Source organism: Topomyia yanbarensis, chromosome 3 (assembly GCF_030247195.1).
Source record: "Topomyia yanbarensis strain Yona2022 chromosome 3, ASM3024719v1, whole genome shotgun sequence".
In the NCBI taxonomy this organism is placed as follows: domain Eukaryota; kingdom Metazoa; phylum Arthropoda; class Insecta; order Diptera; family Culicidae; genus Topomyia; species Topomyia yanbarensis.
This window is the reverse complement of record NC_080672.1, coordinates 161,873,754-161,889,334: the sequence shown is the minus strand read 5'-3', so window position 1 is coordinate 161,889,334 and position 15,581 is coordinate 161,873,754. Positions and strand designations below refer to the sequence as shown.

At 35.7% G+C, this 15,581-nt stretch overlaps 1 protein-coding gene across 2 annotated transcripts; it reads left to right on the top strand.

Annotated features, from left to right (window-relative positions):
* The first annotated feature begins 13,588 nt into the window (after positions 1-13,588).
* LOC131690603 (very-long-chain 3-oxoacyl-CoA reductase-like) lies at positions 13,589-15,099 on the top strand. Of its 2 annotated transcripts, none has more exons than XM_058976505.1 (4): positions 13,589-13,831; positions 13,898-14,131; positions 14,189-14,637; positions 14,690-14,814. In XM_058976505.1, exons 1-4 carry the CDS (start codon positions 13,669-13,671, stop codon positions 14,693-14,695), a joined length of 852 nt encoding a protein of 283 aa, XP_058832488.1. In that variant the 5' UTR covers positions 13,589-13,668; the 3' UTR covers positions 14,696-14,814. The 2 variants fall into 2 exon arrangements, with proteins under 2 accessions (XP_058832488.1, XP_058832487.1); XM_058976504.1 differs by having other exon boundaries at positions 13,593-13,831; positions 14,709-15,099.
* The last annotated feature ends 482 nt before the right edge of the window (positions 15,100-15,581 follow it).

The window sequence follows — 15,581 nt, the reverse complement described above, 5'->3', positions numbered from 1 at the left end:
TTGAGCGACGACACATTGCTAAATTTGGACTATTCTCGACAAACATGTCAAATAGTCCTATGTGCAAATGAGAGCCTCTCTTTGTTTACTTTTTCTTTCGATTATTACGGCTTCATCATAAAACTTTTTAATGTTGTTTCAGAATATATCGAAAAACTCTGATTTCGACTAGCATATTATGCTAAAAATTAAGGAACAAACGTATAAACGACCGAGTTATTAGCGAAAGAGAAAGTAAACAAAGAGAAACTGTCATTTGCACTTAGGACCATTTGACATGTTTGGCTAGTATTGGTAGCGTAGTTAGTGCTTCAATCCCTTCGCTTTGTTGCTTAGAACCAAGTTAATAGCACGATTGCCCTGAAAACTCGACTGCCCCTATTGCTACCCTACCATTTGACTCAATGTGTTGAATAAAGATGGCAAGTTCTGCTCTAAACAACGACTTCAAATGGGCAGGGTGATTATAGAAACATGCCGAAAATAGGCTCATTGCTCTAGGTGGATTTTCCATAACTTCCGATACAAATTCCTACATAACAAATTCTATAATCATTTTTGTACTAGCGTGGCCAAAGATAAAGTGATCAGTAGACAGGCAACAATTTTGACTTTTTTTCCGGAACACTGCTAATTCAAATGGTAATTGGATGCACAGATCATATGCTAAATATGAGTTTTTTCAATAACTCTAGTTCACCCGCAAGAGATTTCAAGTTTCTATGGTAATACATATGGAATCTCGAAAACAAAAACTTAAAATCCAATAAAAAATCCACAGTAATTCTGCATACCTCGAAACTTACGGTCGCGTAGCTTATTTTATAACGAACAGCTTTGTTGAAGATTGTATATTGATTGGAGGTTCCCCAACAAAGTTATTTAACTTTGAAGACTAACCGATTTTTTAAAAATTGCCTATTCTGAGTCTGTGCGAGAAAGACAGGCAACACATAATTTTATACGATAATATCTTTTTGCTGTAAACTCGGATCAATTTGCAGTCTTCGGCAATATTGATCCTCACACCTTAAGCAATATATCTGCAGATTTTGGGATATACAAGATGACAGGCGAGACGGTGCCGGGTTTAAACAACTTGTCCCGCTTGACTAGACATCACGGAAAGGTTCCCGAATTTCCTAGAATGCTGATTTTTATTCAAAATATCTCGAAATATAAAGATTGTACGAAGCGCTCTTGATACAGAGCTTTGATATCTTATAATGCGAGCAGTGCTACGAATCAATAAAAAAATTTTGTTGAAGGTTGGTACCTTAGTTAGGAGTACAACCCACTAGTGCAACTATTGGTACACCTCAACTATAGGAGCACCCACCCTAGTTGCGAAAAATATATCGCTGTAATAATAGATGCAAATATCTGAGTACATCTTAAATAGGTTTCTTGAGCGAGTCCCGTATTCATTCAGATAGGATCTGGCCACTTTAGCATAAGATGAATATTTAAAAATCACGCACTAGAAAATATTTGGATTTGGATGGAGGATTTGATTCAAATTTCAAGAATTACTTATGTCGTTTTTGCTTGAAGCGGAAATGATAGGTTTGCCACCTCTGGAGTAGCTTTGACTCGGAGATTTTCACTGACCTGGGGGATGGTAGATCATGAGTGAAACTAGACAGAAATTGAAATCAAAGCGATTGCTCGACATTTTAGAACGCTTTCATCGCTTTTTATTACCTAATGATCTAAACAGAGTAAAAAATGTACGCTTACATTACCAAACTTGTCTTACAATCACCGTAGAGTGTTATGTTCTTGCCAAACTTATTGCACACCACTCTTACATGGCGTTAAAAGAAAGCTTTACATTTTTTTATATTTGAGAACGGTTTTGTCGGTTTAATTAAGTGTAGTATTTCATTTCCCCCGGCTAAGTGCCCAGAATACAAAAGCACCAGCTATTCTCGCTGTGGTAGATTAATCGAATGAGCATTGCTCTCCTTCACAACTAATAGGAAAGGAAGGGCAAAGGAGGCAGGGCGTCGGCATCACATAGGTTGCACTATGTGGTGTTGGACATTGATAACCAGAGGTCCCAACAAAGAGGCAAAACTCACGTCGCTAGCCAACAGTTAAGGGTCGCTGCAGGAGTAGCAACAACACCGGAAAAATCGTTTAATGTTGACCTAGCATATGGCGAAATATTACTTTCCTTAATTTGTAGTAAAATTGATTTGTTTTTCATTCTCATTGGTTTGCGATGTTTGGTGAAATCCTCTTCGCCACCTTGAAACGAAGGGTTAGTCGGACAAAATAAATCTAAACCAGAGCACATAGATTTTTTAAATATTTTGTAAAGACTAATTTCAAAAAAGTTAAAATTATGCTTCTTCCCACCAAACCCGGAGAAATTGATATAAAACCCAGAGGCCCGGAGATCGCTCCCGAAAACCGGAGAGTCCGGGTGAAACCCGGAGTGGTGGTAAGCCTAGGAACTGAGTTAGTATCAAAGCCAAACTGCTGTCAAAATGTATGAACTGACAGCGGCTGGGGTTAGAACCTGACTCAGTTTCGGGGTCAATCGAAAACGCCATTAAATTATTTAACTTAATAATTAAAATATTTGTCTTTGATTAAATTACCACTCAGCAACGAAATACTATTAGCTCTTTGCTTCCTCGCAGGCGCATTGGTTTAATTTGACGCTGCGCACTTTGCGTCTCAGGCGTATTGTATTCGTATCAGCCACAACCACCCAACAATGAGAATGCAAGAGAAGAGGAACGCTTGCCCTCGCGAATGCTTAATCCGGTTTGGTGCATGAATCAGCTAAATTATAATTTTCCAGGGCGCATTCAAACACAATTAATCATCGATTATAGGAAGTACAGTAGTATCTTATCTACTCGTTGCATTCAAAATTCAAATGATTTACGATGTATCAATTGTATCATATATTTTATAATATAATCGTTATTTGTATTTTCCCCGCTTTTATAGTGTTTTGTATTTATTTGGGAACATAAATTCAGTTACAGATTCTGCTTTTTATGATCCCACAATGAGATTGTAAATTGAGCTGCGCCATGTTTATTCTATGGGGTAGCAATGTAAAAGTGATACACTTAAACAACTCATTAAACCCAAACCGGATTTTACCTACAAGTAAAATAGGCAGTCAAGTTGAAATGTATTTAGTTCTGTGAAAGTGTTTTTCCCTTAGTTTTGATAACGGCTCGTAAACGCTTTTCTAGATTATTACAAGCCGCACGCACATTTGTTTTCAACCTTTTCCATTCCTTGCAGCACCTCTCTCCAAAAATTGATTACCAGTGAAATTCCACGAAGATCCGTCCAAAAATCATTAAATTCGTTACTGACCATCTTCGATTCCAATGAAACTTTACACGTTTCACCGGCATGGAAGACTACACGTTTTCCACAGTCAATGAGATCATTTTGACTGAAAAATAATCAAGGCGTAGAAGTTTTTGCATGCAGTTTTCCATAAAAAAAAATGCTCGATTACCGTGAATAGTTCTGCATGTTAAAAATTTACACTGAAAAAAGATTGTAACATATTTCATAAACACAAATAAGTTTATATAAACTGAAATACAAAATATTCTATTCTATTGATGACGACCTCTTCATAAGTTATGCGCATTTCTCCACCAAGAACAAAAGGTTTATACAAATGTTCATGAAGTTTTCTGTAACTTTCCTTCTCACATCGAGGCGATATTGTAAACCTTTTGAGATTTACATGAAAGAAAATAAAAATATGGTTAAACTATTTACAAATATTCATTGTTTTCTTGTAGCTTTCATATTGTTCCCAATATCACCTTGATGTCAAAAGGAAAGTTACAGGAAAATTTACAGGAAACCTTATTGTTCTTGATGAAGAAACGCGATTAACTTATGAAAAACACAATATAAAATATCTCCTTATGTGTGTAAGTTATTCGCCAAATATAAATCGGAAGATCAAAGAGATTAAAGAGAATTTTTTCTTCTGTTGTACGTTAAACTTTATACTTAGTTATTAACGATTCGTTGGCATTTCCCAGCGAAATGTATTGAGATAGTCATATTTATAAATCAATGATAATGATTAACTTCCAATGTAAGAAGTTCATATCGATGATAGACTGATTCTTTCGGGAAACAAAAATCATATTTGTTCAAAATTGTCTAGCTTTTGTGCGAGATTGTTGTGTCCCGTTGCTGTGCCTTTGATATTGTGAAATTTACGCTGTTACGATCGTTAAAGTGCTCGGCGGCTTAGTTCCTGCTTTAATAGATGCAGGACCTCGGATCATAAAACTAGCTGTGACAATTACCTTGGAAGTGATAATTGTTCGCCCGAACATCAAAACGCTCAGTTATTTACAACCTTCATCTGTACTAGCCGAACGACTGTTATAGACAATAGAAGTGAAACACTGCTCACTATCAAAGCCGCCGAGATGATCTGCAGAAAATGTGCTGTATTTATTACACCGAACGAGAATGGTAATTTCGTGCGGTGGTTTTTGCTCTGACCGGTATCATGCAGAATGCGTTGTGTTAACTCCCGCCCAAGGATGCCAAAGGTACTGGTAAATACATTTTTTCGGTATATTTACATTTGCACAAGCCGTACAGTCCGCTACAGCGACGCATCACTACAGCTCTTGCCAAACCGAGTACATTTTCCCCAGCGATGCCACATGTTTTTGTGGAATGTATGTAGAAGAATAATTAAAATGTCTGTAAAAGTCTGTAGATGGTTGTGTAAATCCTATTTACACAAGGTTATTGCTTTAAAAGTAGCTTGAAATTAGTGAACTATTGTGAAGGAATCACTCGTATTCGGATCAAATTATTCTAGTGCAATTTTGTTAAACACTTTTACTCTTTTAAAAGTCTGTAGATTTCTGATTACGTCTGTAGGAGACCATCAAAAGTCTGTAAAATAAAGACATGTCTGTAAATCTGGCATCGCTGATTTTCCCTTAGAGCAGTAGAATACATTTTTGTTTTGCTGCTGTATTCCGACTGCTCGGTGAGAGTGTGGCGTAGTAAAGTTTGTTCTCTTGCTTTGTACACTTTTCTCTGCGTAGTCAAAGGGAGAGGCCCGCACACGAAAGCGATGATGCCGGTCGTGGCGTAAACGAACCGCATTTATTGTCGTTGTTTGTGATTGTAAAAAATATTGAATAGATTAAAAATATTAAAAAGTGTAAAATAAGGAAAGAGTAGCTGTACCGCTCGCGTCTGGTGGCTGTACTGGGGGCAGTATTTTTGTCATGTTACTGCTTTGCTTACAGACTGCCGTACAGCGCTGGGCGTCCTGCAATAGCGAACGACAGCAGCGTCAAAAGAGAAATGAGAATGTAGGCAGCAAAATTACAGCCGCAGAAAAGGTAGGCATTTTGCATCCTTGCTCCCGCCGAAGTAATGAGCTGTAATAAGCACCGGATTATACACTGGATGTGTACGCCGCGCACGGAAATCTTTAATGACGTTTGTCACATCCAAGCATTTCGTGATAAGCGTGAGCCGTTGTCCGTCGCTGCTGCGATAACACTAGTTTACAGCATTTCTGAACAAAATGAGCTTGTGGTCATTTTCCATGTAAAATCGTGTGCTGAATCCGAAAATGAGGTCCAAAAAATTTACAGTAGAACAGTTTTCGAGTTACAGTGAAAAAATGAATTTTACCTTTAAAATTAAAAGTACGTTTAGTAAAATCCAAATATCTTCCGTTGTACAGAATCGATATGAAATATTATTATACTTAACTAATGGTAATTGAATGCACTTTCGATCGTTAGAACATTTTGTTTTAGTACGACCAATGGTTCTGACGTTATTTACGGATTCATTAAACTTTTCATTTTTCGTAATTTTTTGAAGAAAAATGAGCGTTTGGTCAATATTTTCGGCAAGATAAAGAAATCTTAAAAATTATATTTTCATAGGAAATTAAAGCCTGCTAATAACCAATGAAAATAAGCACTTGTTAGTTTGAATCCGATGAAAATTTCGAAAGTTATTCAATTTTTTGTAAAATGGCAATTTTTGTGTTTCTCTGGGTCAACTTATTGAACCGACTCGATTCCAAGTTTTTCCAAATGAAAGACTTCTGATAACAATAATTTCAGGCTCAATGAAATTATAAGTCATCGAATGATTGGTATATAATGCTGCGTTTAATATTTAGAAGTGTATTACATAAAATAACACTCTTATGATACAAAATTCGTTGTAAACTAAACCCGCACACGTTATAAAATTCGCGTTTTGAAACGCTAGCTGCTCAACTGGATTTTGTACAATGTTAATACAAACTATGCGAATCCGTTGAAATATGTGATACTACATACGTCAAGTATTATAAAATTAATATTTTTTAAACCTTTTATTTTGTGTTCTTTCCTAGAACATCTAGCAGTTCGTGTTTTGAAATTATGTAGGACATCGAACAAGACTTATTTTAGGTTTAAATACTCCAAATCTAAACGTAAGAATGATTTGAAGAACGTAGAATATTTTGTAATTGCACTTAGATGTTAACGTAATATATTGTAGTATGTTGAAGTGTTGTGAACCAGTACAGTAAAATCGGTACATCGTAGAAGCCAATGTGAATCCAATATAATTTTATATTATAAACTTCTAGAGGTTTTAATAACGTAAAATAAATAGTTAGTAGACCAAAACGTGACGAAATAGGTGGATAAGTCATCATTCGTAAAGCTAGTGCCCGAATTTAGCATTTTGCACTGTCATAAGCTTCCGATGTGTGTATAAAGGCATTGTAGTGCGTGCAGTTTACAACGAATTTTGTGCATATTCGATTCTGTATGACACATGTAAATATTATGCGTATTTTTTAATGCCAAATTTTTGATGACATTACTCCACTGAGCCTGAAATAATTGTTATCAGGAGTCTTTAATCATTTGGATAAACGAGTTCGAATATTACCCCATATTAAATTCTCTCAAAATTCTTCCATTTAATTATTTAACAGAATTCTGACAGAGAGTCTCTCATATATTATTAAACAAGCCCTAGAAACAAATGGAATCGAGACGGATCAATAAGTTGGCCTACAGAAACATAAAAATTGCCATTTTACAAAAAATTGAATAACTTTCGCAATTTTCATCGGATTCAAACTAACAAGTGCTTATTTTCATTGGTTATTAGCAGGCTTTAATTTCCCATAAAAATATAATTTTTATGATTGCTATATCTTGCCGAAAATATTGACCACATGCTCATTTTTCTTCAAAAAATGACAAAAAATTAAGAAAAAGTTTAATAGATTCGTAAATAACGTCAGAACCAGTGGTCGCACTAAAACAAAATGTTCTAACGATCGAAAGTGCATTCAATTACCTTTAATTCAACATAATAATATTTTATATCGATGCTGTACAACCGAAGATATTTTGATGTTACTAAACGTACTTTCAATTTTAAAGGTAAAATTCATTTTTTTCACTGTAACTCAAAACTGTTCTACTGTAAATTTTTTGGTCCTCATTTTCGGATTCAGCACGCAATTTTTCATCAGAAATGGTGCTCGAATATTAAAGTTCAGATTTTTATTTTGTAAACTAGTGTAATTCCTGCCCGCCCTCCATCTGTTGCTTGTCACACACAATCTGAAACGAAGAATGTGCTTCGGGTTTGTTTCAGGAGGTGCGTAAAATGAAATTACAGATTGAAAGTGTCCTGCAAGCTGTAGCCGAAATTTCACGCTCGCACTCTAATCTGCCTGCACGAGAGGATTCTTTTTCCGTTCAAGCATCTCCTTTATCGTCAACAAGGTTAATGCACGGTACCCGGAATGTACCCACCAATGCCCATTCATCACCTTCTAGTACATCCAGCGTACCTCTCTGTTGGCTATTCATCACACGAGTCAAAAATTCAACGAGCGAAAAAGATATCTCCAAAATGGTTACTACTGCACTCGGACATACTTGCCATAGTGGTTAAGAAACTGGTACCTGAATGGAAGGAAGAGGCTTCGATGCCTTTTATTTCATTCAAAGTTGGAATCGATGCTAAAAATTAAAACGAATCGCTCTACGCCCATCGACATGGCTACATGGAATTTGTTTTCGGGAGTTTTACAATCAATATGAAGTGTGGGATCCGAATGATTCCCGTTGAACTTGAAATTTGAACAATTTTGTATTTGAAGCAATCTGTTATGTAAACTGTTCTATCGTTGGTTTTTTATCATATGTGACTTAAGAAATTTTTAGAGATGGTAAAAAATAGTATAAGTTTGATATGTTAAGTAGTAATCTGTATGCGATGAAATGAAATAAATGTTAAACTACATGTTATTGAAAAATGTCAAAAGTCCTAAATTACGGTAGTTTTAATTTGTAACATAGTTTATAAAATCTGCATAGTTGCTGCAGATAAAATTAGTTGTTTTTGACCTCCTATATTTGCCAGCACAATTAAATAAAATACAATTATGAAGTTTTCACTTAACTGACGTTTTTGAAAAATAAAATATCAGATTTCTTACGGGTTTCATAAGACCAACTTATGAAATTTTTCAACGTATATATTGAAGCGGGGTCATAAGACTTCTCATCTTTTGAAATACATAAGTTGGGCTTCCATGGATGGAATAAATGAAGATAATTGAATTCATAAGTCTGCCTATGACGTTCTTAAGCGTCCAATTGACGTAGCCAGCCATAGAACCCAAGCCCCCTCCGAAACCAAATAAAAAAATTAGAACGTGGCTTCACAATTTGTATGGACATGTTTCTTAACAATTGTTTAGTAGAAACACAAAACCCCTAACAATTTTTGGTTTTGTTCAGTTCAGTTCGTTTGCAAATTTGATGATCCAAAAAAATGTTCGAAGTTCGACAAAAGATTTTTTTCAATAGCTGTCCTCAATTTTTTTTTAACTTGATGTGTTGTTGCTGGTAAGGATTACTCAGGTTTGTATCGTTTTAGTCGTTTTAACGGTTAAAAGACCAAAATGGAAAGCAACAAATTTGCGCTATTACACCAAATAGCCACCACCACTATTTCAGCTATCAATGTGATCAACTTATAAAAACTCTGAGATGTAGCCATTTCGCAAAATATGTTATGATAGCAAAAATTAATTCAATATTTGATGACGTATTCGAAAAAAAATATTTGAACTGAGATCAAAATAAGATTTTAATTTCTTGCCGAAATGCTTCTCATCCCAAGGTGATGACGATGATTCTCACAGTTTTATCCAATTTATCAACTCTTTAAATTTAAATAGTTTTATTAATTTTCTTTATTTTTGTTCCAACTACATTCAGTTGGCTAGAGATCCGTGAGTAAAGAAGATTGTCAAAAGTTTTTAGCCATAGTATTCAAATGCGACCAAGGATTAGAAATATCTAGATCGGAAAACTACAAGTAGTGTGCTTGAAATCATACGGACTAATCTTTTGTCTTCTGCTGGTAGAAGTTAGCAGTTTTAGGCTGAGTCTCAGCGGATTATTGGTATATGTCTCAAGGGGGACCATGCAAACAGAAAATCAATTTCATAATTTTCACGGACTTTAACAGTTTAAATTTTATTTAAATTTGATGATTCGATCATTTTTTTTCCTATTAAGTGTATCTTCTGCGAAAATTTAGTTGGTTTATTTATTTGTAATGCTTTAAGGGGTTATATACAAAGTTGAAACTCAAAAAATCGAATTTTTATTGCATATTCTGAAAGTCCATTGAAAATATCTGTGCGAAATTTCAACCAGATTGGAGCGCTAGATTTTGAATTATAGTCATTTGCAGCGCGCTGGTTCTTCCACGAATGAAGTTAACACCAAACTTTAAACGCAATTATCCCGGAATAGAGTTTTTTGAGAAGTACCGTTGTGGTGAACGTATCGTGAATATCTCAAAAACTAGTCATCCGATTTTCGAAAACTTTTTTTTTGATTGTTTGTATTTATTTTCTCGTGTACTTGAACGGTTCCTTTTCATTCATTTTCAAATCTTTGCAATGAAATTTTAGTTAAAATTTTGAACACAACGAAACTAAATTTTTGGGTCAACATGTTTTTATGCCAGAAAAGAATTTTTTATTCAGAAACCGATCCGTTCAAGTACACCACAATACATTTTTCTTCAATAATCTTTTTAGTTTTTGAATTTCAGTCGAGCGGTTCGGCTTGGAGAGCGTTCACCACAAACCTCTACTAAAAACACGCTTTGGGGGATGTGTCATAACTCCGACAACCTTTAATATTTTTTTTAATTCAGCTTGTTTTTTCTATCTTCGATAGTGCTACCATCGAACTGTCTTTCGCTTTTTCAAATAGAATTTGCATAAAACACTGCATAAAAAATCTCGAACTTAGCTCACTTTTTCGCCACAGCTTTGTATATAACTTGTGTAACTTATTTATTTTAGTAATTTAATTTAGTTTGATAAAATTTATCAAATGTTCAACTTTATTAGTTTAATTCTTTTATTCTGTTTGGTCTGGTCTATACTATTTTATTTTTAATAATTTTATTCGGTTTTTTTGATTATTCGTTCTATACGCGCTATTAAACCTTTTTTATTTGATATTATGGAGCCTTTCAACTGCCTATATATTTTATGCAATCTAAAAACGAAAAATGAAACAAAGGTAATAACATATTTTTCAGAGGAAAATGACAAGAAACAGATATTAAATCCTTATTTCAAAGAAATTCTCGCTCTTTTGTGGTTATGCTGCTTTAATACGATCATACTAACACCTTGAGTCTACGAAAGGGAGTAATTTGGTAGATTCAGCTCGTCTAGTATGATTTGTGCTCCATTGCTGTTGATCCATTGTCGCACGTCCTTGCTAAAATGGCAACTGGCTAGATCTGGCCAAAACGTAACCTCATGAGGTTTAATGAAAGGTAAAATCTGTTTGTCATGGTACTTCATTTTGAACACTTTCAAATTTGTAGTCTTATCCGTCGCTGTTTTTTGCAAAAAGAAGCGAAAAATTGATCCACAGAAGATCCGTAAGAAGCGACTAAAACTAGATCCTCTTCATCATTTCCTGCATCGTTTAGACATCTCTTTTTTAGTAGTTAGAATAATACTAAAAGACTTAAATTTGTTAGTATGTCTGTCCTGCAAAGTTAGGTTTCACCTACAGTTAACAGTTATGTGTCCAACAAAAAAAACACCTTTAACAGGCCAACGAGGGTACCCGGGTACCCACAAATTGAAATGCTCATAACTATGGCTTCCTTTAACCGATTTGGACACTTTTAGATGTTTTGGATTCAGGAACTCGTCTACTTTTTGATTCTGTACAATAGAACCGGAATAATGGATCTGGTTTTTGGTAATCCGGATTTTCCGGAGTAATGTTCCAGTACTAGGATGTGATTTGTAAATTTTAATAATGCCCTAGCAATATGAGTATCAAAACTCTTCAAATTGTCTCGGAAGTCTGTTTTTTAATTGTTACGGGACCCTATGGCAATTTGAAAAATGGAATTGGAATGGAATGGCCTCTCACGGCCCCACGGGAATCTGCTCCGGAATGTCCGTTCCGGGGTCAAATCACCAAATGGTTCCAAAAAAACGAGATACGGCCTACTGATGCAATTCCAAGAATTTTGATACCCATATTGCTAGTATTCCATTGAAGTTCGCAAATAGTACCCCAGCACTGGAACCTGCTTCCGGAAACCCGGATTCGCGGGAACCGAACGAAGTAACCCGATTCATTTTTACCAAGTCTAAAAGTGGATGAGTTCCTGAATCCAAAACGGCCAAAAGTATCGAAATCGGTTGGATATTACCTTAGTTATAGGCATTTTAGTTTTGTGGGTACCCGGGTACCCACGTCGGCCTGTTACGTAATAAAAAAATTCAGGAGCCCCTCCTCACTCCCACCCTTTCTATATCAACAATATTATTAACCCAAAAGCTTGACTTAGTGAAGTTCTAAGATGTCACAAAATGTAAATTTCCTGCTATGGATAAAACGTAGGAATTTAATTAATTGAAACTTAAAAAGGTATCCGGGTACCGCGTCGGATACACAACGGTTAATTCTTATTTTGAACCGCTCAAAATTATTTCATGTTCTCGTCGCAAATACATTCGTCCCCTTTTTAGCTATACCCTCAGTTGGCATACTTTTTTATTTTTGTTTCGAAATGATTTGGTGCTTTTCGCTTTACTTGTTTGAATTCTCTAATTTGAGTATATTGCTGGAAATTTTCTCGCTGTTCGCCGTGATGATATTCCGAAAACGTATTGGTAGGCACCTAATGAGTCTCCATGTGACCGGACGCCCATAGACTTATAGAATCTTGCATCTCGCGATACTTCCAATATAAAACCCTTAGTCTTTCTCCTCCCGTGACACTTGTCTAGTGCATAGTACCAAATACAAAAAATAAGAAAAAATGCGATACTGGATCAATCGTTCTAAAATTTTGCACAGTTCTTTTTCACATCGTTCCTCAGGTAACTGCGGGAGCTTTTCAAAAAATTATTATTTTAATTACTTTTTCAAAAACATCTTAGACCATTTTTTAGTGAAAATCGAGTTGTTTGCTTCAAAGTGCTACGGAAATTCATAAATGGAAAGAACAAATAAAAAGCTTTCGTTGTTATCTGGGGAATTATGTGGATAAACGCTGTGCAAAATTTGACTAACTTCAGTAACTTTAGTTCTACTGATAATAACTGTTAGAGCTCAAATGAAAGGTAAACTTCGGTTATCTGTCTTACTAGTTTTTGTAAATAACTCAGGACGAAAAGTTATAGGTACTTCAATACATTGTTGTTTCTAAATATCGTGGGGGGTAATACAACCCTCAGATGTATGGACAACCGCACCCAAGCCAATAATTTTTATACTTTACAAATACCTTACTGGGATCGTGCCTATAGTCAGCAAGTGGGAATCACCCAAATTAATAGTGATACAACACCCTGATGTGGCATACAATAAAAAAGGGGCCTGCCACAATAGATCAAAACACTTGTCGCAGTGAAACAAAGGAAACAAAATATCGTGAGCATGAAGAGGTTCCGAGTTGGAAACGCTTGTGTCATCTTTGCCGGAAAGACTTCGTTACCGAATCATAGTTTACAACGAGGACTAAAGTGATACGATCATACTAACACCTTGAGTCTTTCCTAATCGAGCATGTACATAAAACAGTTCATAAGACCAGCGCAGTACGTCTCTTTCTTATTCTACCTCAGCACAGTTAGTTAGTTGTCAAGCCTCTAAGGTGTAAAAGTTACGTTAATTCACAAAATGCAATGAATTAGGGTTGTGTCAACATTCTGCCCAACAATGATTTTCCTACCATCACTTCAGATGCTCAGTGGGGCTGACGCGCATTTTTCAGATATGTTGCACTGTGTCGGATAACCGTAGTGATCTCGATAATACCGCAATAACGTATTCGGATTAGCGGGCAATTAAGGGTACGACGCGCGACTCCGAATGAATTTATAATTATAGTAGGTATTATTTATATACAGGGCGTTCAGCGCCTACTGTCGATTCAAGAGCAAGTTTGAAATGGTGATTATCCATCATCGACATTGACCATTTTGCACTGACTTGCTCGCTACAAGTTTCCCTTTAGTGGATGTTTGTAACTCGCACACGTGTGCACTATTAGTCTCACCTGCAGCATCACACGGAAAGCATCATGTTCGAAGCAGGAAGTGTTCTCGGTAGCTTTGTTATGCTAGTAGGAGTATATGCTTCTGTCCAGTATCTGTTTGATAATTTATATTCTCCGTTCGAAATAATTTGGAACGTGCTGTTCGGGAAGCGTGAACCATTTTATGAACGATACGGGAAATGGGCCGGTAAGAAATACAAGAGACGGTTAAGTTGTTATCGGCTAATCATACATATCACTTGGGCTTTTAAAGTTATTACAGGATCATCCGATGGAATAGGCAAAGAATATGCAATGAATCTAGCTCGCAAAGGAATGAATATAATGCTAATTTCTAGAACTGACGCCAAGCTAGTTCAAGTGGCTAAGGATATTAAATCCAAGTATAAAGTCGAAGTGAAGTGGATAGCTGTTGACTTTTCCGCAAGTGCACAAGTTTACGAAAAAATTCAGCAAGAACTTGCAGAAATAGAGATTGGTATGCTGGGTGAGTAAATGTATTGCAAGTATAACTTCCCAGAATTACAACTAATCTAACTACTAGTGAACAATGTTGGAATGGCCCACGAGCACCCGCTTTCACTTGAACAATTGTCGAAGCGAGACATTGAGCAATCCATCACGGTCAATATTTTTCCAACGGTTATGTTAACTTACATGATACTACCCCAAATGAAACTACGTCACCGAGGAATAGTGGTGAATATAAGCTCATCATCTGGTCATTTGCCATTGCCTTATCTGCAGATGTATTCCGCCTCAAAATCATTCGTAAACAGTCTTACGTTGAGTTTACAGCAGGAGCTTCGAGGAACTGGGGTCGAATGCCAATTAGTGAGCCCGATGTTTGTCAATACGAACATGACCGAGAAATGGCAATCGATGGGATTTTGGAAGTTGGTCACATCCGATGTTGAACGCTACGCACGAATGGCAGTTTGGACGATTGGAAAAACCGAGGTCACTACAGGCTACTGGTACCATGCGTTGCAGGTAAGATATAAAACCCTAAACAAACAAATATTTACTTACTATTCACACTTAGCTGTAATATCGTTTTCAAGATAACATTACTGAGGATTCCCCCAAGATGGATGCTAACAACTTTCGATGGGATTATGTTAAGGCGTTTAAAAAATAGTGTAAACAAGAAAGAGCGTTGAGTCATGCTAAATATGTAAGTCTGATTAGTTTTGACTTTAATATTGAATTGTATGTAACAATTACAAAGCCTTATGCTATCAAACAGTAGTTGATTTTCTTTAACAAAACTCCTGTTTTATTATTTTTATTGAAAGATGTTATACCATGCAAGACCCAACCAAATAATAACCATTTTTACTCTCAACGCTTATTGCATAAAAAATAAAAGATATTTCAACTCGATATTCGTCTTCAAATTGAAGATTTAGTCAAAGTATAAATCACTTGAATATATGTTTAAAAAGTTATATTGCCCCCTTTAAAGTAATAAAAATAACAGTGCATTTGGCTCTTAAATGTGAAACTTATTCGCTCGATGCGCCAACTAGATTTCAGTATTGGTACTAGTCTAATGATGAAAGAATTTTCCTAAATTGAAGATACAGGACGGTTGTTCTTTTTTAATTATTTTAAGATAAACATTACATAGTTACACAAATAGTTTTATTGTAGGTGATAATCGTTTGGTACCAAAGCATTCAGTCGAACTCGGTATTTTATTGCGAATTATTGAGATCCAGAATTTTTTTTATATTGTTGATTGTTTTAGGCACGGAAAATGTTTACCTAGAAATTTATGGATTTATGAGTGGATAACCTCGGCTGTCAACACCTGCACTCTATAATCCAGTGATTTTCGCCCACTATCGTGTTTTCTATCGAGATTTCTACCTCTGAATTTCATTTTAGTATAAACTGAAACCGGAAGAACGAATTCTTAGTGATGTAACTAA

Coding starts and splice junctions, on each gene's coding strand:
- LOC131690603 (XM_058976504.1), top strand. CDS start 13,669: ATGTTCGAAGCAGGAAGTGTTCTCGGTAGCTTTGTTATGCTAGTAGGA. Junction 13,832..13,897: donor ACGATACGGGAAATGGGCCG/GTAAGAAATACA, acceptor GGGCTTTTAAAG/TTATTACAGGATCATCCGAT. Junction 14,638..14,708: donor ACTGGTACCATGCGTTGCAG/GTAAGATATAAA, acceptor ATCGTTTTCAAG/ATAACATTACTGAGGATTCC.